This window comes from Armigeres subalbatus, chromosome 2 (assembly GCF_024139115.2).
Source record: "Armigeres subalbatus isolate Guangzhou_Male chromosome 2, GZ_Asu_2, whole genome shotgun sequence".
Lineage (NCBI taxonomy): Eukaryota > Metazoa > Arthropoda > Insecta > Diptera > Culicidae > Armigeres > Armigeres subalbatus.
The window spans coordinates 60,858,195-60,885,841 of record NC_085140.1 but is presented as its reverse complement, the minus strand read 5'-3'; the positions used below and the strand labels follow the sequence as shown (position 1 = coordinate 60,885,841).

Genomic DNA, 27,647 nt, shown 5'->3' with positions numbered 1-27,647 from the left:
AAGTTGCTGGAGATCTCCCCGGAAACAATCAAAAACTGGCAAAATTAATTGGAAGGCGCAATTGTAGAAATTCAGAGCTGTTCAATAATAACAATTCAGCAATAGCAATTCAGACCGCAATTGTAGAAAAAATGGACTTACGAATGATTAACATGAAGTTAAAAAATTAGCATAAATAGTGCTTTTTTCTTGAAACAAATGTGAATTTTGTTCTAATTAATTAAATATGTTTTATAAATGGTTTTATATCTGACCCATCACTGTATGGACAATTATTGTTTGACACATTTTATGGTATGGTAAAACGATCCTTTTACAAACCGAATGCCTTTACGGCGAGTTCCCGACGTCGGAAGCTACCCGCAACCGACGACCACTAGTAAGGACGGCTGACCGGACGAGTGCCGATGTCGATCCATAGCTTCTGGTTCAATGGAATCCCAACTACATGAAGTAGGTGCTTGCGCATGCTACGTGCCTCTCAACTAGTCCGCGGCGGTGGATCTAGCCTACTTCCAGTAACCGGCTTCCCATGCTCTTGAGCCATTCAGCTACCAGCTAAATCGTTGAGCCATTTAGCCTCGCATTTAGCTTTCTCCTTGACCGCGTACTACTTGGATAGTCTCTGGCGGCGGATCTATCCTGCCCCAATGGGGAGTTCTCCATTGCTCTGCGTTCTGACACATTCTTCCGACGATGTTGTAGGCGGTAGTGTCCATTCTACGCACCTCCAACATCGCACTCTATTCTGCTGCTAACCCCCAGGTGAACAAAATTTGCTCCACCGTTTCTGTCACGTCTGAACATCTTAGAAAGATAGGACGATCATTAGCGTAAATAAGGGGGCTTAAGGGAGGATTTGCCTTTTCTAGAAAAAAAAAACCTCCCCTACACGGAAGAAAAAACCCAGATTAATCCACCTAGCGGTGATGATGCCTTTCTCGCTCTTTATAAAATGTGTCGAGAAAAATTCTTTAGAGAGGTCAAATAGAACAAATATAAAGCAATTAATGGTTTTGACTCGTGGAGAAACCATATCAAAACCGTCATAAAATCTGTATTGGAGATGAAATCAGGGACAGAAAAATTTTAACATGTTAAAATCGAGTCATCGCTGTATCTTGTACATATTCATTCATGGGATGATGCTATGGCAGTTTCATTGCAAAGAAGAAAATAGTAGTTTGTGCAACTAGTTGCAAAAAGATATTTTTCTCAGCACCAGTATGATAAATCTGTACCAAAATGGTACAATTTTATTTGCTTCACATGATCAATCTTGCCAAAAAATCGTGTTGCTGCAGAAAACAAATAGATTCCATGTTATCGTGCCACATTAGGTGCTCGACAGACCATAGAGCGATAAATAAATCTGCCTTTGGAGAATTTGATGTCATGCTCACCAAATTATTTTATTTATTACATGACACAGAGAATACACTGTTTGAACACCCACCCAAGCCAATTGAGCCAAATGTGGCCTATTGTTCTAATGTTCTATTGTTCTAAAGCTGGTTTTCCATTATAGCACCCAAATGAGTGCTATTTGGAAAACCAGCCTTTGCTATAATGGAAAATAATGGATTTTATGCAACCCATTTGAGTTGCATAATGTTCATTAAAGCACCCATACATGTCATTGGTATGGAAAAGTAGTTGTTAAGGGGCCCTCCTTAGCCGTGCGGTAAAATGCGCGGCTACAAAACAAGACCATGCTGAGGGTGGCTGGGTTCGATTCCCGGTGCCGGTCTAGGCAATTTTCGGATTGGAAATTGTCTCGACTTCCCTGGGCATTAAAGTATCATCGTGTTAGCCTCATGATATACGAATGCAAAAATGGTAACCTGGCTTAGAAACCTCGCAGTTAATAACTGTGGAAGTGCTTAATGAAGACTAAAGCTGCGAGGCGGCTCTGTCCCAGTGTGAGGATGTAATGCCAATAAGAAGAAGAAGAAGAATGGAAAAGTAGTCCGTTTCATCACTCAAATGCTAACTGTAAACCAGGTATTATGATCAGAAATTGCAAAATATTTTTTATGAAGTTACATTGTAAACAAATAATCAATCAAAAGCCTGAATGCGTCCATTTTTGAAAGAATTAAAAACAAAAATAGAGAACTATTCAAATTACACATGTTCCAAGATCTCAAGATCTGAAAACAAATCGTATCTTCGAAATATTGAGAATGTAGCTAAAACCATTTTGAGAGCCTATTCCGACTACAAGCTTTATCAGGATAAAGCTATAATAAGGCGGCTCTTGATGTCAAAGTTGTCGTGTAACATCTTGTAATCTACCCAAACTATAAGCGTCACCTTTTAGAAAACCAAGAATGTTCAAACGTATGTAGCAAGGATTTTTGACAAACTACATCCTATTTACATTATTATTAGAACGTACCTTATCATTATCAGATAATAGTAAAAGAGTAAAAAATTGATTACCTGATAACTTTCCCTCAAAACCACAAACGCTCAATAATAATGAAATTTATTTGTTTAACGATAATTCAAACTACGGACAAAATTAGCTCAAATCCTATTCTCGGTTGCGCATGAAATGCTTGTGGTAGATAGAAGTGAGTTACGCCGGAAACTAACTGGAAGACTTGATACTTTGAATTTCCCTGATTAAAGCAGAATTCGCCATCTCCTAACTCACAAACCAATTGAGCAGCTTACTCCGATATATGTGTAATTAGTCGTACAAAGGGTTTCAAAATTCCATCAACCGAGCTAGCGATTTCTGGATTTCAAGTTCTTAATTATATTCACGGTAATCAAATAGAACATGAGTTATGAGTATTAATCGAATGATTTAAGATAAACGTAATTGAAAAACGCTCATTTCTATGAACATTGAAGTTACTCCCCCTCTCTTTATGGAATATTTCTGTTCCAAAATAAGCGTGACTTGAGACAATTCTTAATCTGTATTTGTCGATGCCAATTCAATAGCGACGAAGCCACATACATTTTTTAATGTTCATATAAAACAAACCTGACAGCAGAATAGAACTGCTATCGACTACGCGGCTTTTTCTACTCAGATCTCTCTTTGAACGTGCTCGAAAAGTAAGTTAGTTCTTAATACCTAATATTCTGGCTAAATTTTTTATGGTCAATTTAATACAAAACAATGGGCAGAAACTTAATGAAAACATGAAACAGGATTCGCCGTCCTATACAACTTGTTGTGAGTAAACAAATTAAGACCTAGTGTCCCAAAACCAAGTGAATTTTTTAAATGCATTTTACGAATAAAAAATTAGTTCTTGGGCTTCTTTTAAAAAAGTTTTTTTTTTTACTTTGTATACGAGAAAGGCAAAAAATATATTGGCTAAAACTTTCGAGCCCAGAGTCCCAATTTGGAAAACAATCGGACAGGATTCCCCGTCGAACACAATTTGTTGCGCGCAAATCGGTTGATGAAAAATGATTGAAAAGTTGGCCTGACTTTCCAAGCCTTTTTTGCTTAAAAATGTATTTTGACCATAGTTTCTGATCCCGTCTGCCCAGTTCTCAATAGAAAACAATGGGACGGGATCCCCGGTCGAACGCTACTTTTGCGAAATAATCGGTAAAGGATAAGTGCCAAAAAAGTGAGCCAGATTTTGACCTTAACTTCTGAGCCCATACTCCGACCCGACCAATTTTAAATAGGAAACAATGGGACAAGATTCTGCGTCGAATGCAACTTGTTGCGAGTAAATCGGTTAAGGGTAAGTGCCTGAAAAATGGGCTAGACTTTTCCACTCGTTGTTATCTAAAAAAAAGTATTTTGACCATAACTTCTGAGCCCATAGTCCGATCCGGCCAATTTTCAATAGGAAACAATGGGATAGGATTCTGCGTCGGATGCAACTTGTTGCGATCAAATTCGTTAAGGGTAAGTACCTGAAAAGTGGGCTAGATTTTTTGCGCACATACACACACATACACACACACACATACACACACAGACATCACCTCGATTCGTCGAGCTGAGTCGATCGGTATATAACACTATGGGTCTCCGAACCTTCTATAAAAAGTTTGATTTTGGAGCGAACATATAGCCTTTACGTATACTTTGTATACGAGAAAGGCAAAAAAATACCAAGGTTGAGTTTTTTTTTAAACTAACTTTTGAGTTATTTTTTCTGTTTCATACACTCTTTCTTCTGTTTTCAAAAACAAAAGAGCGAAACAATCCAACGATGCCAGTTCAAAACAGAAAGCCAACTTTGAGTTAATTGCCTGAGGTCGAAATTGAGTGAATTAAACCTCCAGTTGGGTAAATACATTTTCCGTTGGGTACTTTTTTAACATGGGAATAAAGGCAAACTACTTCGACCCCAATTACTCAATTTTGGCTTCCCGTACGGATGTGAATTGCACTCACTATTGGGTAGTTTATTTCTTCCGTGTAGGATTTAAAAAGTTAATTATGTAGCAGTAATATTGTGGGGTTTGAGTATATTACCATCAGCGTGTGATTGTACATCAACACTTCAGCGTGTCGATCAGTGCGCAGCAAGCCATGACTCGCCCTCTTCTCGTCAGACTTCCGTGGCGTGTACACGCACCCACGGAGAGCTGCCGTCATAACAATTCGCTCCGGCCATTTGGAGCTACACATTTTGGCGATCCTGCCAGGTTATTTGTTGGATCCTGATGCTGATTTCAAAAGGTGAGTTGAATTCAATTGGTAATGTGCTAATGTGTTAAAACATCTGACGATTAAAAAAATACAAGGCAATGGGTTTGTATTACCACAAAGCGCGTCTGGAAGAACGCTGCAAAATGGATTGTGGTTTGGAAAATCACAAAGCGCGTCTGGAAGACCGCTGGAAAATGGATTGTGGTTTGAAAAATCACAAAGCGCGTCTGGAAGACCGCTGGAAAATGGATTGTGGTTTGAAAAATCACAAAGCGTGTCTGGAAGACCGCTGGAAAATGGATTGTGGTTTGGAAAACCACAAAGCGCGTCTGGAAGACCGTTGGAAATGGATTGTGATTTGGAAAATCACAAAGCGCGTCTGGAAGACCGCTGGAAAATGGATTGTGGTTTGGAAAATCACAAAGCGCGTCTGGAAGACCGCTGGAAAATGGATTGTGGTTTGAAAAATCACAAAGCGTGTCTGGAAGACCGCTGGAAAATGGATTGTGGTTTGAAAAATCACAAAGCATGTCTGGAAGACCGCTGGAAAATGGATTGTGGTTTGGAAAATCACAAAGTGCGTCTGGAAGACCGCTGGAAAATGGATTGTGGTTCGGAAAATCACAAAGCGTGTCTGGAAGACCGCTGGAAAATGGATTGTGGTTTGGAAAATCACAAAGCATGGGAGACCACTGGTTTGTGGTTTGAAATACCACATGGCGTGTCTGGGAGAGGAGGATCGCAGTAAGTCTTGACGCGAATAGACGTGTTTGGTTTTTTGCTGTCACGTTTTTTTGCAAATCTTTTTCCTTGTACTTTTGAAACACGTTGTTATGCGGATTTGAAAGATGGAAATCCGCGGAAGAAAACTAAAGTGTAGTGAGGTTATAGTGTTTGTGTGACGAAGGAGCTTTTGGATTCGAATCTGGACTGAACTAACAAACCGGTGAGGATGTTCCATTCAGATAGCATATACATAGACCGCAGTTCCCTTATTCCGTTTGCTGCAGAGTAGCGCCGTTCATACTATGACAAAATGTGTTTGTGATTCATTTCACTACGATCAAGGGATCTAACAATCACAAACAATCTCTTATTTCAAGTTTGCCCCGAAACACAGACAGTTCTATTAAACAATTTAGTTGTCACTCAGAAAGATGATAAGATTTGACAGCGTTTCCTGTAAATTTTCATCTTTCTCATCGTTCATCATTCTCAAAAATTATCACAAAATTGAATATTATCCATGTAGGTATTTATAAAAATATTTTAATATCTCTTTTCTTAATTCCTCATGCATTTTCATACGTTTTCGTTTTATTATAGCTTTTTGTATAGAATGGCTGGAATGGTTTTGGATACAACTATTGTTATGGCTTTTTTCGTGAATGATATTCCATAGAAAACTGCGTGATGGTTATTAGCTCCAACAGGAGATATACTCATTAGCTTTCCACACTACTTTATTAAAAATTTTATTCAGGGATAATCAAATTATGAACCAATGTGGCCAAAAGTTTCCTCGGACTCATTTTCTTCTGCTTCTGCATTCCAACTGAGGGTTGGCTTGTTTTTCAGCTCGGTGTTCCGATGGCGTATCCAAGGTTATTGATTGATTGCTTTCATATGCCCGACAATTGCATGTAGGGCCGGATTTAGCCGGAAGGGAGCCCCGGGGCCGACGGTATGTGGGGGCCCCAAAATGTACAAAAAAGGTTTGTTTTGGTACATAAGATTTGTGGGGGCCCGGGGCCACGGCTCCCCCATAAATCCGGCCCTGATTGCATGAGTGTGTATCTTGTGTGGCAGGTGCAATGGATGGACTATGCCTGGGGGTCCATTCGAGACCGAATTTCCCATTTCCTACGCCTGTAGAGCTTGGTTAGTTGCGGATGGACAGATCTGCGATTTGGTTCGCGGGCCTAACTGTAGACCCATATAGTTACTCGTACTTATATAATCATATATATTTTTCATTTTCTTTGTTAATTGTCTGTCATCCTAAACTCTATATTTATCCATGTATTTTCATTTACATCTTCCTATTGGCAATACATCCCCCACTGGGACATTGCCGCCTCGCAGTGTTCATTAGGCACTTCCACATTTGTTAACTGAGAGGTTTCTAGGCATTTTTTCATTCGTATATCATGAGGTTGGCACGATGATGATTTGGTGCTCAGGGGGGTCGAGAGGGTTTCCAAGTCGAGGATTTTCTGGATCGGACCGGGAATTGAGCCCAGCAACCCTCAGCATGGTTTTTTTTTTTTGCGGCCGTGCGTCTTACCGTTCATCTAAGGAAATCCCGATTATTCTATTTATTTATTTCTACTACTCTGCGAACAGGTCGCACAGACAGATAAAATTATTCACTAATCCTATTTCTAAACATTAACTTGGACAAATTAAAATCAAATTTCGCAGGCAGTTTTTAACATATTTGGTAATATTGTTATATTTTTCTCACATGTTTTTATAGTTTCATATTTTTACATTTTCATCTGTTCAAAACGCAACATTTTGATAATCTCATTTTCGTATTTATTAATATGATTGGCAGGCACGCTTTGTTGTTTATAGCGTAACCAATTATTTTTCAAAGTGCTTTGCTTGTAGTTACTGCGTGTGAACTCAGAGTAAAGTAGACTATATAACTGCACCTCGTTTTTATCATATTTTATATAATTATTTACCATACATTGCATTTCATTATACGGAGGCTACATTAGATAGATGGCAGACGTAATGGATCATGAGATGTATAGAAATGTACGTGAATGTACTCTATAACTCAACCGTTTGAATCTACTCTGTGGAAAGAAGGCTGGTCTTTTTTTCGTATCTAAGTAAGTAACATGAAAACACTTGACCACACAATCGAGAAAGTGAAAATTTGTTTCTAGTCCAGTCGTGTTTCTCCAGTAAGCAGAGCATCAGTCGGTCGTCGAAATTTTGTTTTGCTTTGTGCGGAAAGCAAAACGATCGGCTGGTTACCGAAATTTTGTTCTGTATTGTGCGGGTGAGTAAATTAATCAGAAAGTGAAAATTTGTTTCTTGTCCAGTCGTGTTTCTCCAGTAAGCAGAGCGATCGGCCGGTCGTCGTAATTTTGTTTTGCTTTGTGCGGAAAGCAAAACGATCGGCCGGTCACCGAAAAATTTTGTTCTGCTTTGTGCGGGTGAGTAAGTTAAACAAACAGTGAAAATTTAGTTCGCATCCAGTTGTGTAGTGCGGTCGATATTTAAAATAATTAGCGTTCGTTCGATTGTTTGTTTTAAATCAAACTACACGCTATACACGGCAGACCGTTTACCAAAACGAACCCTGCCACACTCCCTACCCCATATATCCAACATCCCAGTGATTTCTCGTGGAAGTGCAGATGACTCGTCGGCTTCTATCAAAGCGAGTATCACGTCAACAATTTCCTACCTATTCCTCAATTGACCTGCATTCGGACACGGCCGGCGCTGGTATTGCTTATATTTGGGTCACCAGTTCTTACACATTGAAGATGATGTTAGTCCCAAACTTTATCTGTTGGTTCTCTGTGTAATTACAGCTGACCTGGCAATAACGGAGTAGCAACCGTGGGCGGTCAATCATGCTCATGCTCATGAAATACCACATGGCGTGTCTGGGAGACTGTCGAAATTTTTTTGACAATCTAGAAAATCCCAAGGAAACATTTATTTTGGTTAAAATAAATTTAGTTTGAAATGTATAACTTAGCTTTAGTGTACATGAGACTACCAGTTAAGCTAGTTCTATCGAAATCTGAGAGATATGGAGTTCTATCATATGCTACAAAGTTGTTTGGAAGGCTTGATATATTATCTTGAAGTTTTTTTTGGAATTTGCTGACTTAGTAGTCGTAACGGAATTTACCGTTGGATGAGATATCCAACATTCATGAAGCTCAAAAAACGATGCCAGCATTCACAAAGTCATAAGTTTGGAGTTATTGGCTAATAGTACTGGTTAACGTAAGTCTAAAATTTAGGAATAAACTTATGCTATCCCATTTAAGTATGATATCTATGCGAAGTTTTAGATAAATATCATATCCTAGGCCAGATGTTCCCAAACTACTTGTACATGCGACCCACCTAGCAGAATCACATATTGCTTGCGACCCTCCCACATTGGCTTTTAGAATTTGGATAAAAAATAAATTCGCGTTAGATTGTACAAACCATTATGAATTGCTTCATATCCCATCATTATATTACTTTGAATGGATTGGCAATGATTTGGAACTCGAACGGATTTGGATTAGATTTTGGTTGGATTTTATTGGAATGGATTTGAATTGGATATGGATTGGATTTGGATTAGATTTTGGTTAGATTTGGATTGGATTTGATTTAGATTTGGATTATAATTGCATTTGATTGGATTTGGATTTGATGCATTTGATTGGATTTGGATTTGGAACGAATTTAGATTGGATTTGGACCGGATTTGGATTAGATTTTGATTGCAGTGAATTTGGAATGGATGTGGAACGGATTAGGATTGAATGTGGAATTGGAATTGTGGATTGGATTGGATTTGGATAGGATTTAGATTAGATTTTAATTGGATTTGTATTGGATTTAAATTGGATTTGGATTGGATTTGAACTAGATTTGAAGTGGTAGAAGAATTTGTGTATCTTGGAACATTAGTGACGTGCGAAAATGGCACCAAACTAAATTTTGTTATGCTTCACTTCTAACAATCATAGCAAAGGTACTATCTATAATGACCTCATTGTTGATATTTTTTACAAATTTATAGGAATCAGGGCGGAATAAGATATTTAGATTATTGCTATAATATAAAATGTTTTTTTTTAGATCAATTACCAATTTAGCTTAACATTTTAACGACACAACCTATTCACTTGCATTTCGTTGTTCTGCGATTGAAAACCACGATGATCATACAAGTTTATTTTAGAGTTCAGTTTTCCAAGGAAATCATCGGTTTCTCAAAAGAAATATGTTCATCTTCGTCTCGCGCAAATAACATTCAAAAAAATCAATGCGTTCTATGTAAGAGGATTTTTTTTGCTTTTTTTAATGAGAGAAGAAGGGAAATGTGGGGTTTGAGTATATTACCATCAGCGTGTGATTGTACATCAACACTTCAGCGTGTCGATCAGTGCGCAGCAAGCCATGACTCGCCCTCTTCTCGTCAGACTTCCGTGGCGTGTACACGCACCCACGGAGAGCTGCCGTCATAACAATTCGCTCCGGCCATTTGGAGCTACACAAATATCAATTTTCATCTTATAGCATAATGCATTACTGAAAAGGTTTGAAGACAAAAGAGTTATCTCTTATATTCACCCCATCATAATGAAATGGTGGAAGACAAATGATCTTGTTTCTCTTTTCTGAGAAAGATTCCTATGTGGCAGAGAAATTGCACTTGGTGTTAATTATGAAAAGGCACATGAACAACAACGAAGAGTCACCAAAATATCAATCAAAGCAATCGTGGTACTTTTCCAGCAGCCAAAGACATGTGGACAATCATCACGGACTGGAGTGGCAGTTTTCCAGCAGACTTCCACTTGCCTATCAGCATGATAATCTCCACAATTCCCATCAGCATCCGAAAAGGATTCTCATCAGAATCCGAGATGAATTCTCATCATAATCCGAGAAGAACTCTTATTGGAATCTCTAAAGAATTCCTTTCAGAATCATCAAGTTATTCCAACCGGAATCCAGACGAATTCACACTGGATTCCTTTCGGTATAGTTGAGGGATATCCTTGGGAATCTGTAGGGGATACGCTTCAGAATCCCTTCAATATTTAATTTGGAGTCTCTCACGTTTTACTTCGGAATCCCTCGACGAATTGCTGCCGAATCATTCGACGATTTTCTTCGAAATCCCTCAACGATTTGCATTCCTGGAGGATTCCATTTGAAATCGTTGGAGGGATATTTACGGAATATCTGGAGGATTCAATCGGAGTTCCTCGAATATTTGCTTCGGGATCTCTCGACAGATTGCTTAGGAATCTTTCGATGATTTGCTTCTACGTCCCTGGAACATTTCCTACGAAATCTCTGAACATTCACGTTTGAATTCCTGGAGGATTTCCGACAGAATCTCTAGAACATTCCCGTTGGAGCTCCTGGAACATTCCCGTCGGAGTTCCTAGAGAATTTTATTCGGAATAGATTCTCATTTAAATCCCTGAAACCTTCCCGTCGGATTCTCTGGGACATTCTCGTTCAAATTCCTGGAATATTCCAGGAGGATGGAGGATATCTAAAAGATTCTCACTGGAATCCCTGGAATATTCCCGCTGAAATCCATGGAGGATTCCCGTCGACATCCCAGGAGGATTTGGAATCCCTGGAACATTCCCTTCGGACTACATGGAATATTCCTGTCGAAATCCCTGGCCTTCAGAATCCCTGGAGGTTCCCTTCGGTATGCTTGAAGGATTCCCGTCAGAATCCCTGGAGTGTGCATGACCAAGCCGAGCGCTACTGCACTTAGACGCAATTGTCATACGTTATCAGTTTGAGACGTTGTACAACCATCGGCTGGTAAACAAACACACTTCAATACTGTGGGCTTCAACAGAAAGTACGTGCTTGAGGAAAGATAATATGGATGTGTGTGATTGATCCGTGATTCCCTTAGGTGGTTCGACCATATTCATCACATTACCATACCACTAAGATAGCTTAATGAGATGAAAAAATGTTCGATATTTTTTTTGAAAAAAAAAATATATATAGTAGGGAAATAGATAAAGGGGCTACATGCCCCCTAGGCATTGGGGCTAGTTACGCCAATGGGGACGGTACGGTATGTGTTGCAGCCGGACAGCGAGCTCTTGCAATCTTTCTCTAGCTTTAAGGCAGGTTGCGTGAAGAGCTGAGTCCACGCTCGTGTATTCTTCGGCATGGTAGCGCTGCATGCTTGTGATAGAACCGCAACCAGGTCATCACCACTTAGACTTCCCGTGTTTTCCTCCAGACCCATAGCTTTACTGAAGGTCCCTCTAGCAGGGGTCCCCGTTAGGCATATGTACGTTAGGCATAATGGACGTTAGGCATAATGGACGATAGGCATAATGTACGTTAGGCATAATGGACGTTAGGCATAAAATAACTCAAAGAACAGCCTATGATATGAAGAAGGCAGAATTATGCCAAACGTCCGTTATGCCTAATGTACATTATGCCTAACGTCGTGGACCCCTCTAGCAGTGTTTGCCCTTTCCAGTTTAAATTAGGAACTACCCTACTCTGTCGCCCATGCATTAAAGTCCCTTTCAATGATTTCTGGCTTTCGACCCGTCTTTTTTATAAGGGAGGATACATTTACGTACGATCCAGCACACGGGCTTAGTAGTTGCCAAGCTACCACACTGAAGTATACCGGAGTGTCGGACTCGACCAGTAGCAGGTAATACCGACTAAACTCACTTTGGGTTCCGCTATCAGTTCCCCCAGGAAGTGCCTCCCAGCATTACTTCTGGGGAATATGCAGTACTTGCTATACTCGCTCATTCACACTCACACAGGCACTCATTCCACATGAGGTTTATTTGGGTGCTCTCTCTGACACATCCTCTGACACACCCTGACGCTCGCTTGGACACACCATATAAGTCTTACTTAGATCCTCACTCTTTACGCGCGATGTAAGACTAACTTGAATGTCCACACTGCCGCCGGATGCACCCTCTAGCACACCAATTTGAGACTTATTTTTGGGTGCTCACTCTGATACACCCTGTCACTCATCCTAACACTCGCTCTAACACACAGTGTGGGACTTACTTAGGTTCTGACTTCTGACATACCATGAGAGGCTAACTTGAACGCTCACTCTACACGCCTCTGCCATGCATCGAGGTATCGATAGCGATAGGTACCAATAATTCTATGCTACAACCCTCCTACCTCGACATGAGCAGTCCGTACTCTAATCTACGCACTCACTATTCTGCCATGGGTGGCACCCGCTGCGACACTCTTACCTCGACATGTGCAAACCTCTCATCGACTCGCTCAGCCTGATCTGCTCAAACTAAACAATCACAAGTTAGTCATGCTTACCGTCTGCTGCTCCACGCGTTAGATTCTCTGCAAACTTCAGGCAATCTGAGTGGTTGCAGTCGAAACTGTGTTCCACTTACCCCCGCTTGGCACATCTTTTGGGTAAGGGTATCCGGGGTTGTGTCCCGACCGCAAACGTCTAGCATTAGCTCTTCTTTCGACGCCGAAACGAGGACATACGAACCGTATGTGCTCTGCAGTTCCGTCAACACCTGGGCAGTCAAGGCAGTCGGGGACCTCCGCGTGCCCAAACCTGTGGAGGTACTGCCGGAAGCAGCCATGGCCTGACAGCAATTGTGTCAGATGGAAATGATCTTCCCCATGGTGTCTCTCCACCTAGCTCAATATGTTAGGTATCAGCCGGTGGGTACACCTACCTTTAGAAGACTTACCCGATCAAAGCTTGAGAGCTAATCGATAACTTGTTTTTATGTTGTGAAATCGCCGATTATGATTACTTAATTTGATATCTTTTTGGTCGTTTTAACGGTTCAAATAACAAAACGTATAGCACAAAATTCTTACTGCGACATCAAATCGAGAGCTATGTATGCAATCGATGAGAGCAAATCTAAAACTAATTTTGAAATTGGTTTCGATAACAAAATAAGTACTCAGTTTGATGTCAGATCATACGATTTAGAAGTCTACAGCAAAATGAGATCGTAATATGTAATCAATCATACTGATTCATATTTGAAAATAAATTAGGATTTCAATTTGATGTCAAAATCAAAATATGTTTTCTATATGCTCTCAACTGACCTGCGCAACATAAATAATGATATAAATCAGCTCAATCAGCTGTCCATTGACACAGCAGCAAGTTTCACAATGAACTCCAATCCAATGCTGGGACTGGATATACTTGATGAATTAAAGTCTTCAGCAGAGAACATTATTTCTAACCAACATGCCGCAACAGAATCAATAACTAGTGCAATTAGCTCATTGGACAGCCGTTTAAGTGATGTTCATATTTCATCAGAGCCACCGTCGGATCCTAGCTCAAATTCTGAGCCATTAATTAACATTGAGAACCTTAAACCACCGTCCGATCCCAACACTAATTCAGAAGCAGTGAACCATAACTCAACCTTAACCTGCCGTATGTTAGGATCAAAAAAAGTTTGGCGAGCGGATTGGACGGAGTACGATCTACGCGAATATCGCCGCACTCAGCAAATAAAAGCGAGAGACAAAGCTATTAAGCGGAAAAAGCAACTGAAAAAACAGCGCAACAGATACAACATTCAAAATAACCGACGAGTCGAAAAATGCCATGAAGTGAAATCCAACAACATCTATCCGTTCCCGAGAAATTCGACGGAGCGCAATGTGTTCATTAACCAGAGAGATATTTATGACAAGAGGAATCATACAGCGAGCCTCCCTTTGGACAGAGAGTTATTAGCTGCAGCCAAACTTCAATTGTCTGGACCACCGCTATCAACGAATGGATCGTATGGACCTCATGGGCCATACATTAATTTTCAGAGAGGTGAAGTATTGAACCCCTACCCTACTGATGAACGGCCAACATATTTAAACCGAACAAGTGCAACTGAAAGACGCCGATCCTGCCAGTGTTTTTGCCGGAACTGACGCACTCCATAGAGGAAGCAGATAGGACTAATTTTATATGTGATTGTATTATTATTAATGACGATGGCGAAAATCACACTAATAATGTAATAAATGAAAACAGTGCAACAAATAGCAATATTCAGGAGATATCGGTATATTGTCAAAATTTCAATAGGATGAGAAGCGCTGCTAAAATGACTGAAATCCAAAATAATGTTTTAAGTACATCTTTCAAAGTGATTTTAGCGACTGAAACAAGTTGGGACTATAGTGGTTAAAATGAAGAAGTTTTTGGTAATAGTTACAACGTTTACAGAGATGACCGAGACTACGAACGGTCTGGAAAAAGGAGGAGGTGTTTTGGTTGCAGTATCCACAATTTTCAATTCAGAAATAATTAAAACGGATAAATTCAATGATTTTGAACAAGTGGGGGCCAAGGTACAAATTTCAGGTGAAACTCATGTTTTTGCTTCAGTTTATATTCCTCCAAATAATACTCGCAGAGATATTTATGATAAATTTTTTGGTATCGCCGAGAATGTTTTATCTGGCTTGCCTCCTGAAGTAAAAGTGCATATATATGGTGATTTTAACCAAAGAAATGTAGATTTCATACCGGACTGTGACAATGAGAGCATTTTACTTCCAGTCATAGCGGAAAATGAGCTATTGCATTTTGTATTCGATAAAATTGCTAGCTTAGGATTAAATCAAATCAATCATGTGAAGAATATCCAAAAGTGTTATCTAGATCTACTGCTGACTAACTGTTATGAAGATTTTTGTGTAAATGAATCACTAGCTCCTCTTTGGCGAAATGAAGTATTCCACACAGCAATTGAATTCTCTTTGTTTGTACACGTTAATGATATACCAATCGAATGTGAGTTTGAAGAAATCTTCGATTATCAATCAGCCAACTACGGAAATATAAAGCATAAACTGAAGAATATAGATTGGCAAACTGCTATAAGGAACGAACAAAATGTTGATAAAGCGACAGAAAAGTTTTATAACACATTGCACAATATAATAATGGAAGAAACGCCGGTTAAAAGACGGAGAAGTCATGCTGTATCGAAAAATCCAATTTGGTTTACAAGAGATATTAGAAATCTTAAAAATCGCAAGCAGAAAGCACATAAAAACTACAAGAAGCATAATCTTCAACATTATTTAGAGGAGTATCTTAATATTTGTGATCAACTGAACTGTGCTATAAATATCGCATACAATGAATATAATTTAAAAACTGAACGTGAAATCAAGACAAGTCCAAAACATTTTTTCAGCTATGTGAACACTAAATTAAAATCAGCCAATTTTCCATCGAAACTTTATTTAGATGGTAGAACAGGTAATGGTCCAGAGGAAATATGTAATTTGTTTGCCGATTTCTTTAAAGAAGTATACACTACCCACTCAGAAGATGATCGAGATCGCGACTGTTTCGATTTTTATCCTGAGTTTTCAAATGACGTTTGCGTCAACCATCTGAATGTACACGAAATTTGTGATGCCCTGAAACATCTAGATGGGTCTAAGAGCTCCGGACCCGATGGAATACCTCCAGTGTTTATTAAGACTCTAGCAATTGAACTTACTGCTCCATTATTCTGGATTTTCAACATGTCACTGGAATCAGGATGTTTTCCGTTAATATGGAAAAAATCATTTTTAGTTCCAATTTTTAAATCTGGTATAAAATCCAATGTTCGTAACTATCGTGGTATTGCTCTTATATCTTGCATACCGAAATTGTTCGAAGCAATTGTTAATGAAAAAATATTTGTTCAAATTAAAAATCGAATCACATCTAAGCAACACGGTTTCTTTAAAGGTCGTTCGACAGCCACAAATCTAACAGAATTCTCAGCAAAGTCTGAAAACATAACAATAGCCCTCGTCTATTGGCGCACACCTTGGAACTGGATGATCGATAATGCAGCAACAGCAGTCGAAGCCCACTAGCAGGCATAATCAATATGATCGACCACCTGAGTAAATTGTTCTATCGGCCACTTTGGCAAGGTATCCCGAGCAAAGTCTGAAAACATAATGAGAGCATATAGAAAACATATTTTGATATTGATATCAAATTGAAATCATAATTTGTTTTCAAATATAAATCATCATGACTGATTACATATTTTGATCTCATTTTACTGTTGATTTCTAAATTGTATGATCTGACATCAAACTGTGTACTTATTTTGTTATCGGAACCAATATCAAAATTAGTTTTCGATTTGCTCTCATCGATAGCAGGAATAGTTTTCGATTTGATGTCACAGTGAGATTTTTCTGCTATAGATTTTGATCTTTTAACCGTTAAAACGACCAAAAGGATATCAACCTGAGTTATCAAAATTAGGCGATTTCACAACAACAAAATTAGTTATCGATTTGCTCTCAAGCTTTGCTCGGGATAGCAGTCTTATGGTATGGTATATGGTCTTCAAAGTCTTCTAATAATTAACTCTTTAGGTAACTTCGCACAGAGATCCCTTCAAAGGAACATAAAAAGTCCCACAGGGTCTCCCAAATTGCTAATTATTTTTGTTATTCAAATCAAGAAGTTTAAATGTCTGTTCGTGAGATATATTTGTGTATTTTTAAGAGGTCAAAACTGAGCTTTTTGGTGTGAGAATAAGGCGTCGAATAAGAGCTATCGAACATTATCGCAAATCTTCTCTGATATATCAGTCGACCGTATAGCAAAGCAATTGATGCAACAGTTGCACTACTGTAATGAGGTCTACATCCCAGCTTATGTGCCTTAGGTCACTAGGTCGAAGCTGTTTGGTGACTCAAGCCATTAGGCCGAAACCTATCTGACCGAAAGTCATTTGGCCGAAGTAGACAACCGAAAATGTCGTTCGGTCGAATTGATCATTCGGTCGAAAAGGTTCGGCCGGTTCGGTCATTTGGCCGCTATGGTCGTTTGATAGAAAGGGTCATTTGGCCGAAAATGCCGTGTGACCGAATAGGTCATTTGGCCGAAAATGCTGTTCACCCGAATAGATTGTTTGAAAAAAAAGAGCGTTTTGGTAAAAAATGTCACTTGGCCGAATGGGTCATACGGCTGGAAATGTCATTTTGACCGAACACGTTATGTGACCAAAAAGTCGTATGTCCGAAGGACAGATGGACGCACAGACACACATGGCGGTCTGGATAAACAAAAGGGTGGTAAAGGGTGGCTCATGTAGAGCTGAATTTTGGCATGACTGTTAGCTATTTACACTGGTAGCTCACTAGTTGGTTAGTTTCCGTGCACCAAAACTCCCGAATTTTTATTTTTTTTTTTCGTTAAAGCTCTCTTCAAGGATGTTGAGGACTTTTTCATCTTCAGCCTTTTCTGCATCGTAAGGTAAAACGACCTATTATGGAGGGTTTAGGCTCCGCGTCAGAACAAAATTGATTTAAAAATTCTTTGCAAATGAACTGATTATATTTTTTCTCATTACAGTAGTCAAATAGGGTGCTTTTTAACTCTAGTTTCGTGAATATTACGTCAATTACGTATCCTAACGGAACTATCAATTCTATACTTTCGCCTCTAATTCTATCATGAACATGTACGTCCAAGCTTGGGAGATGATATTAGCATTTCCATATCATTGTAAATCGTTTAACTTCACGTAGAAGTAACACACACGAAATCATTAATTTAGTGTACTACCCTTGGTGGGGGCATCCATCAATTCAGCTGTTATTGGTCGACGGTACAGCAGCAGTGCCTTTCTCTGCTTTGTTCTCTCCGAGGCAGTGATGGGAAATGTCAAAAAAATGTCATGGCATTGCTATTACTAATTTCGTAATAACTTTTTCCAAAAGTCATTTACAGTTCGGATTTTTTTTATCAACATGTAGTACTTAAAGGGTCCTAGAACTTTGTCGAACAGATCATTGTTCTAAATACAAAGTGTGAGCCATGAGAGCGAGATTAAAAAAATGTCACGGAATGTCATGACATTAATGTCATCTGACACTAATTCACGCCGCCAATATCATATTCAGAGAAATTACCTATTAGAAAAAGTTTTCGGGTCATTTGAAGGCTACATGTTTATATGGAAAACATTATTGTAAATGACTTGTGAGAAAAGTTATTAGCAAGTTAGTCCCATGACATCGATATGACATTTCCCGTCACTGCTCCGAGGCAGCCAAGTTGGTTGCGACGAGACGGACGCAATGAGAAAACAGAACTGTGCAATAAAAATCCTATTCGACTAAATGCTGATGTCATATTAGAAATTTGGAGACAGTACTCGTCGATAGCAAATCCTTCCGCACGCGATGGCATATGAGCAAGTCAAACCACCTTCCTTTTGCCAGTGGAGATATATCAGCTTCCACACTGATATTCTTCCCTCCCCCTTCATACGGGAGCTTGGCAGAAGGAAGGTCGTGTGATATGTGCCATCACAAATACCTATTGCCCTCCGCTCGCTTTCAAATCGACTTCTATAAAAACATTCTTCATGCATGCCGTATCCTAACGGAACTATCAATTCTATACTTTCGCCTCTAATTCTATCATGAACATGTACGTCCAAGTTTGGAAGATGATATTAGCATTTCCATATCACGTCAATTGTGTTAAACTACCGCAATAATATATTGCAGTTGACTATCGTTGCGATATTTTTTGAAGATCAGTCCTATTGTTGCGGTATTGCCTGTATTTCTTATGGAGAGCGATACCACAACAATAGAACCTAATAGAAGAATAATAGGCTCAAAGGACGCAAATTTGTAAGGAAAAATGTTGATTTTTCATCATTTTGAATGGAATCAAAACAAACAAAACGTATTTTAGTGGTTGATTCGAGGAGTTTTAGCAGACCTACAATTGTTTACACTACCGCAACAATAGGACATACCATAACGACAGGACGTTTTACCATACACGAATTATTATTTTAGCTTTTTCTTCCGAGCCGGCAAGGCATTGAAATCTGAAGAAAAAGGTTTGTTTGTTCGCTGAACTTGTTGATCAAATTTACCGTACGAAGCACAACACATCCGTCCCAAGTAGAGAAAGATCATGAGAAGGACTGTTCGCAATCGTGCAACACGTCTTGATTCCCAAGGGGATATCGCCAGAATCTCAACAGAAATTCAAATCAATTTTTCAATATTTTAAGGGAAATAGTTCTGAAATGGGAAATTTGGGGATTATGGTGCCTCGAGTTTTTGCTTGTAGTACTGTGCAAATTCCTTCGTAATTATTCAAAATCATGTTAATTTTGACTAAAAATGTAAGAAGGTTGCAAGGTTTCTGCTACATATGATTAGAGCCTCAGCCAATTATAAAGAAATCTGTCGATACCCGGGCAGAAGCAATGAACAGAATAACAAAACATGATATGGACCTGGCCTGGATAAAAGAACAGGCAACAATATCAAAAATTTGCACCGAAATATCATTTGAATATCAAGATATGCTATGGATAAGAACAAACTAATGGCACATGATATTGATCAGTTCTTACAAATAGCATAACTTGATCTCCTCATGATATTATAATGCAAAATATTGATATTGTCGTCCGATCTTTTATCTTTTATATCAATCATGTCGATTTCTCATTTTGCTATATTACTAACATTTGATATGATTGAGATATTTTCGTGCACTCGGGTAACTATGACTCCAATATTGCTTGTTTAATGGAACCAACTTCAATCATTAAAAGAAGATTTTCTAGGAGATTAGTACATTCAAAACGTGAGATATATTTTTAATAAATTTTTTTCAATTAAATCGTAATTTATCTACATGCTCTTCCGTGGTCATGATCATCCTTAAGTATAGTTCATAACAGGATATAAACAGGGTTTAAAAACGTGACGACTAACACTTGGAGCTGATATTGCAAAATTTTTAATTTTCCTAAGAAGTCATTTATTTTTCGAGAAAGTATACATTTTTCTCTATTTCCACGTGAAATCCTCGAAATAACAGTAAGAGTATTCTATAATGATGCTTAAAACTCTTACTTCAAGATGTATTAAAAAAACATATTGAAACATTGAACAAGTAAATTTTTTACAAGTATTATTTTTATTAATGCTCATTGCTGAGCGTGGAGATGTGACCTTCTAAGAGTTTTTGCCTTTCTCGTACAACAAAGTTGTACCGAAAGGCTATATGATTGCTTCAAAAAAGAACTTTTGATAGAAGGCCCGGAGACCCATAAAGTTATATACCGATCAACTCAGCTCGACGAACTTAGGTGATGTCTGTATGTGTGTATGTATGTATGTGTGTGTGTGTATGTGTACAAATTTTGTAGACACACTTTTTGGAACTTAGCATTATCAGATTTACTCGCAACAAGTTGCATTCGACGGGGAATGCGGTCTCATTGTTTACTATTGAAAATTGGCTCGATCGGACATTGCATTTCGGAATTATTGAAAAATCATTGTTTTTTCCCAAGGGTCCCCCCTTGGAAAAAAAATTAAAACCAAAAAAAATTTATTTTTTTTCCAAAAATGATGGCGATGCATTTTAACTAATGCAAAAACATGCAAAATGGTCGAAAAAATGTGATCTATTCTCCTAAAGAGCTTTTTTGACCTTTCTAATGTGATTCTTTCAATATATTTTATAATGCACGAGAAAGGCATCATCACTGCTAGGTGGATTAATCTGGGGTTTTTTTCCAGAACGGTGTCCCTGCAGGATTACCACCGCTTGTCGGAATTTTCCTTCCGCAAACTGGTCCAACGTAAAACGAAGGCACGGGTCCAAGCAAAGATCGTAACGGGATCAGTAGGTACAAATAGCGCTGAGAAGCACTGTTGAAATTAAAATAGCTTCGGGTAGTATTAAAAACTTCCTTCCGCAAAGAGTGAAAAGAACCGCACAGCACGATGCGGTCAATACTGCTTGATAGTTGATGAAAATGTCGATGCTTCTTAAAAATTAAATCCTACTCTTTCACGTGATGTATTAGTTCCGAAGTTTTGCTTAAAATTAAGAAAATATGAAACTTTGATTTTTGACCAAATTTTTATGCCCAAAATGGGTTATTTTTGGAAGGTAAAATATCTAGAGAAGAATAATTTTCAATAAACAATCACAATAATGCCTGTCATTTCGCATTAACGACGAGATCTGGTTGAAAAATAATGTCAGTGACCAGAAAATTTCGAAATACCCAAAAAATATTTCGAAAAATCACGGATTAGGCCATAGAATCAGACCATTTTCAGGTACGGTATATCTTGGGATTCGATATGGACACAAATGACACAGACCACATTATCCCAAAAAGTAAAAAAAAATCTGGTTACATTAATGGAAACCAGAGCTCGAAATAGTTTTTAATGTTTTTTGGGGCTAGTCGCTATTGATTTGAAGTTGTTCTAATTCTCATCTGGTAGCAATTATTTAATTTTTTAAATCTCTAATGCTTGTTAAATGAGTATAAAAAAACAGATAGAACGGTTGAAGTAGAAATATTTATGAAATTTATACTATTAATACTAATAGGCTAGATGTACCAGTTGTGGCTATAGCACCAGTTGTCGCACTAGTGTTTTATATGCCAAATTGCCAATCAAATCACCGCAAACCAAGTTCATATCGATAAAGCATATTCATATGATATGATAACACCTTTTATCTCCTCTAAAACAAGCAAAATATAATTGTAAAATTTTATTTTGCCTAATTTTTGACGTCCTTTGCACCAGTTGTCGCACTAGTGGTCCCAATTTGGCCAATCCCATAAGAAAAACAATGGGATTTGGCAAATAAAGAACCAAAATTAAGGATAGTTCCACAACTGTTGCATGCGTTCCTATTATGGATTAATCAACTTTGAGGATTATAACAAATTTTATTGTAGATTTTCACAGCTGTATTAAGGAGCAGGAAGTAAAACCTTTCGCTTGATATATAAAGTTCACCTACATGCCTTCTACTTATTTTTTTTTTAAATAGTTGTTCTTGTGTATAGCGACAATTGGTACACCCACCCTAGCTGAAAAACATGTTGTGCAAAATCCTCGAAACATTGCGAAGGAAAAAAATTTAGAACATGACAAATATTCAAAACATTCTGGAAAACTCGATGCTATATGAAAGTAAATAAAATGTTAGGCTATACGTAACCATAGAAAAGTTAATTACTTGAAAAAATTTGAATTATTCAATAAACAAAGTGTATTTATGATTATAGGAACGGTCTATTCTTGTCGCCCATCACTTATGATACTATGATATTAACCATTACAGAATAAACAACTTAGAACCTCCGGAGACGAGCCAGCCTCGGGCTGAAAGTCTCCTTGATAAAGACATAAAAAAACTTAGAACCAATGTTGAGGAATGTCAGTTCGGTGTCATGGGATATTTTTGGTTATAACTTTTATTCGGGATTTACGATGAAACTGAAACGCTTGAAAGATCCTTCGACATTACAGCAAAATTATAAAAAGTCACAAATTAAAGCATGATTCATCACATGTCTCTCATAATTGAAAGATAATATGTAAGCGTGCTTGATCGTGATGTTTCCAATCTTTGTCCAGTTTCTAGACACGAGTTTACAGAGAAAATGTATTGACTGAAAAGAAAGCTCGCGGCGACGCATCACTTATATGAGCAAATTCGCATTAAACGATGCATATCTTTTAACACATTTCCATTCCTGCTATCGGTTGATTCATTTTTCAATTTCACAAACAATGAACCATGCACTACCAACATATACTGTCGATACTTTCATGTTAATCATAGCGTTTTGTTTCTTGCGTGTTTATATTAAATGTTTAAAAATTTAGTTTAGAAAAGCTTGGTTGTTCGAATTAAACAATACAGTTCGAAGCTACAACTATTCTCTAACAACGAATTAAATGAAACATAAATTGAGACGTTCTGATTATTCTCTCTACACATCCATATCTAAAAGCTGAAACCATCGTTGGTATCGATCGACCAAATTGAAAGAAAAATCATTCACTCCATATGCTAACTGAAGACCAGGTAACTGATATGTTTGCCAAAATTCTCCCACTACATACAAACGCATGCACTGCCATACCGCATTTGCCCTAAAATTCAATATTTATCCAATCCCACGGAAATAGACACTAATGGATTGAATCTCCCATCGCATATCTCGTTCCCATCCGATTCACTTACCAGTCGCAGTCCACCCGTTAACGTATATTGGCTGAATGGAGAGCAGCACCGGCTTCTTCCGTTCGCCGTACTCATCCCGATGGTCGTACTCCCATCCCACCTCAATCATCGGGGTGTTGGACTCCGTTGGTTGTTCCGTCACCGTTGGCTCCATTCTATTTGTGGATTCCCCGCTCCCGTCATCGCCGCCACTGCCTTCTTCGGCGAACGCATTAGTGCTACCGCCGGCTGCTGCTGGGGTCGTAATGCTTCCCTGAAAATCATCGTACGTAACGTAGTACAGCTTCTGCTGGAACTCTCTAATAGGATAATGCTCCGCCAACACAATGAACCCGGTTGGGTCGTTGAAATTCCTCCAAGTCAGCTCAAGGGTCCGATGGCGCGCATTCACCGTCATATACAAATCGGAGATCTTCGGTTCGTACACGCGGTCACCTGTTTCGACAGTGGAGACACTTTTATTCAATCAGGCTCGTTAAGTACACCGAATAATGGCATAGGCGTAGCTGCGATTCAGAACGTAAAACCATTTATCCCAGGAAATAGGAACGCTGCTTGAATAACATAAACCACTCGTATAGATTCTTCTTATTTGTATTGAATTTCTTAAAAAAAAAATTTTACACTAAAAATTAATCTTCAGGGGCTATTTGAAATTCTGTCTCTAGCTCCACCAATGCCAAATGCGGAAATTTCTCACCAGTTATTCGCTGCGCTTGACCTAATTGGATAATCGACGACAACTGCAGCATCCACGCCAACAACGACCACCAAACCACATTTATTCTTTTTTTGCACATATCGGCCGGAACTATTTCACACATATTTAATTTGCAAACCACCGCTTGATAAAAGAATACTCGAAACAAAACTGGAGCACCCACCACACGCGAACCGCAATCTGCTGCTGTTGTTGTTGTTATTTTTGGCACTTTTTAAATCAGATTAAGTTCCCCAACCCAAGTGAAAGCGGAAGCAAAACTATGAACACTCTCTTTTGCTTCACGTCCATGATAATAAATTCACACATTTGCTAAGCCCAAGCGCCCGAGTTTTTGCGTTTGGTGATCTAAACCCGCACTAGCGTGACGGACGCGATCTGCTCTCGGGCAGCATTGTCACCCAACTAACTGTTAGTGCTTTGACTACTACAGCCCCGAACCGCGCCACTTACTTGTCGAACCTTTGCCCACTGATGGTCTCCGCTATACGATTAACCTAAGAGAAGTCGTGTTCCGCAGAAAGCTTGTAACCCGCATTCGCTGAACGACGAGATCCCTCTGGTGTTATTGAATGAACTGGTCGCAGTAACTAGCGCTTGGTCGGAAAGTACTAAGCGAGGCAGAACTAGCAGGATGAGAGTTTGCACTGCAGTTCAGCCCGCTTGAATGAGTGCGACATTTAGCAAAGCTATGCGACCCCGGCGCTATGTGGAATCTGCGTTACATGCACATTAGCTTATTCATAGAAATGATTATAGGTTACAGAGATCGAAAAATGTTGATGACAAATGATGACTTAGATATCAATCAGTAGGTATAGCGTACGTTTGAAGCATTGCGTCTTATGATGCCGACGGCGGCTTGAGCTTGGAATCCGGTAAATTCAATAGGAAAAGATCAGGAAAAAAAGCCGATGTGTAGATGAATAATAGGAGAGTTTATTGAAGGGTAGCAATAACGTTCATGTGAATATGAGTCATATTAGGGCCTAACTTTGGCACGGACCGGTGAGCTTGGACAAAACCATATCCAAATCCAACATTTTTTGTATACACAGGATTCTGTTTTTACACGATTTACATTTTCTCAATTTTGCACTCATCCTGAATATTTAACGCATATTAATTACCATGTGATTTTTCTTTGAATTATTTAGGATTTTTTGAAACATGTTGCAAAGATGTAGGTGGCAAATTAAAGTTACACGATCAAAAACACGAGCGAAAAAAAAAATCGTGTAAAAACAGAATCTTGTGTACTTAGTTCCCATGAAAATTGTCGACTCCGGGACCCTCTTCCGAGTAAGTTTAACCCTGTCCATTTATACTGAAAAAAAGTTGTCGAATTCGACGAGGCTGTATCAACTGCCTTTGTTGTAATTCTGAGCTCAATCGGAAACCAGCATACAAACTTAAAATCAATTGTACCAGCTTATGCAACAAGCGATTGAACTAAAATTTTCAGAAATTGATTTTCTCACCCAAAGGTGATTGTGAGAGAATCAATCTCTGAAAATTTTAGCTCAATCGCTTGTTGCATAAGCTGGTGCAATTGATTTTAAGCTTGTATGCTGGTTTCCGATTGAGCTCAGAATTGCAACAAAGGCAGTTGATATGTTAAAGATCAATTCCACAGAACATTATACAATGATTGAATGACTTTTATACAGTAATATCCCGATTTTATCACCCCCCTGGTGAATTTTGGGGTGATAAAACAGGGTGTGTGAAAAAATTGGAAAAAAAAAATCATTTTTGCCTTTCTCGTATACTAAGTATACGGTAAAGGCTATATGATCGCTCCAAAAACAAACTTTTTATAGAAGGCCCGGAGACCCATAGTGTTATATACCGATCGACTCAGCTCGACGAATTGAGGTGATGTCTGTGTGTATGTGTGTGTGTCTGTGCGCACCCGCCCAAAAAAAATGTCACTCATTTTTCAGGTACTTATCCTCAACCGATTTACTCGCAACAAGTTGCATTCGACGCAGGACACTCTACCATTGTTTCCTATTGAAAATTGGTCAGATCGGATTATGGGCTCGGAAGTTATGGCCAAAATACCACTTTTTTTTATAGAAAAATTGAGTAAAAAAATGTCACTCATTTTTTAGGCACTTATCATCGACCGATTTACTCGCAACAAGTTGCATTCGACGCAGGATACTCTATCATTGTTTCCTATTGAAAATTGGTCAGATCAGACTATGGGCTCGGAAGTTATGGCCAAAATACCACCTTTTTATTGAAAAATTGAGTAAAAAAATGTCACTCATTTTTCAGGCACTTATCCTTAACCGATTTACTCGCAACAAGTTGCATTCGACGCAGGATAATCTACCATTGTTTCCTATTGAAAACTGGCCAGATCGGACTATGGGCTCGAGAGTAATGGCCAAAATACTATTTTTATAATGCAAAAGAAAGGCACCATCACCGCTAGGTGGATTAATCAGGGTTTTTTTAATTCATACCACAAATATGAATCATTTTATGCCTTGGAAAGGCCAAATGCGTGAACGGTACCCGTTATTTCTTGTCGAAATTGCTTACAGGTACTTTCCCAGGTACTCAGAAGTCGGTCGTAATAAACTACAGGCGGTGAAAGTTATTCCATGAAAATCAATGTTATTTTTGGTATTATTTACGAAAATAAAAGAATGCCAAAATTTTTGGGGTGACAAAATCGGGTCGAAAACATGACAAAATCGGGACGTGATAAAATCAGGTCGAAAACGTGATAAAATCGGGGGTAGACAAAATCGGGGAGTGACAAAATCGGGTCAACACTGTATAGAGGACCCCGAGGTTTCTAAGCTAAGTTATCATTTTTGCATTCGTTTATCATGAGGCTAACATGATGATACTTTTATAACCAGGGAAGTGAAGATAATTTCCAATCCGAAAATTGTGGTGATATCGCCTTTCTCGCATTTAGCCAAGACACCAACCTTATATGGCGCTTATAAAGTTCGATTCCATTTTCTTAATAACTCTTAAACGCAATGGTCTATCGTTATCAAATTCAATAGTAATCAACTAGGCTTTGTCCCCTGTCGAATGCAACTTGTTGCGAGAAAATTGGTTAAGAATTACTATATGAAAAAGTGGCTAATGTTTTTCGGTTTTCGTGTACACACACACATACATACACACGGACAGACAGACATTTGTTCAGCTCAATGAGCTGAGTCAATTGGTATACAACATCATGGGTCTCTGAGACTGAGGGTCTCTGAGAAAAAGTACGATTTTGGAGTGAAATGATAGCCTTTCGGTACAACTTTGTTGTACGAGAAGGCAAAAATAAAATAATAACTGTGGAAATGCTAATACATAGAACACGTTAACCCTTATTTTAAGCAGAAAGTCTTCTCAGGATTCCGAAAAGAATGCTTTCGAAATTCCGAAGAAAATTCGTGAGGGATTCCGGAGAGAATCCT

At 38.7% G+C, this 27,647-nt stretch overlaps 1 protein-coding gene across 1 annotated transcript in view; it reads right to left on the bottom strand.

The window, feature by feature from the left end:
- The window catches only part of LOC134214450 (PI-PLC X domain-containing protein 1), a 28,203-nt gene extending 3,454 nt beyond the window's left edge, over positions 1–24,749 (bottom strand). Inside the window, exons 1-2 of the mRNA XM_062693818.1 lie at positions 24,181–24,749; positions 23,481–23,915 (exon numbers count right to left, since the gene is read on the bottom strand). Coding sequence (XP_062549802.1) covers positions 23,481–23,915; positions 24,181–24,304 — 559 coding nt within the window. The 5' untranslated portion in view covers positions 24,305–24,749. The remainder of the gene's footprint in view (positions 1–23,480; positions 23,916–24,180) is intronic.
- Positions 24,750–27,647: the final 2,898 nt, after the last annotated feature.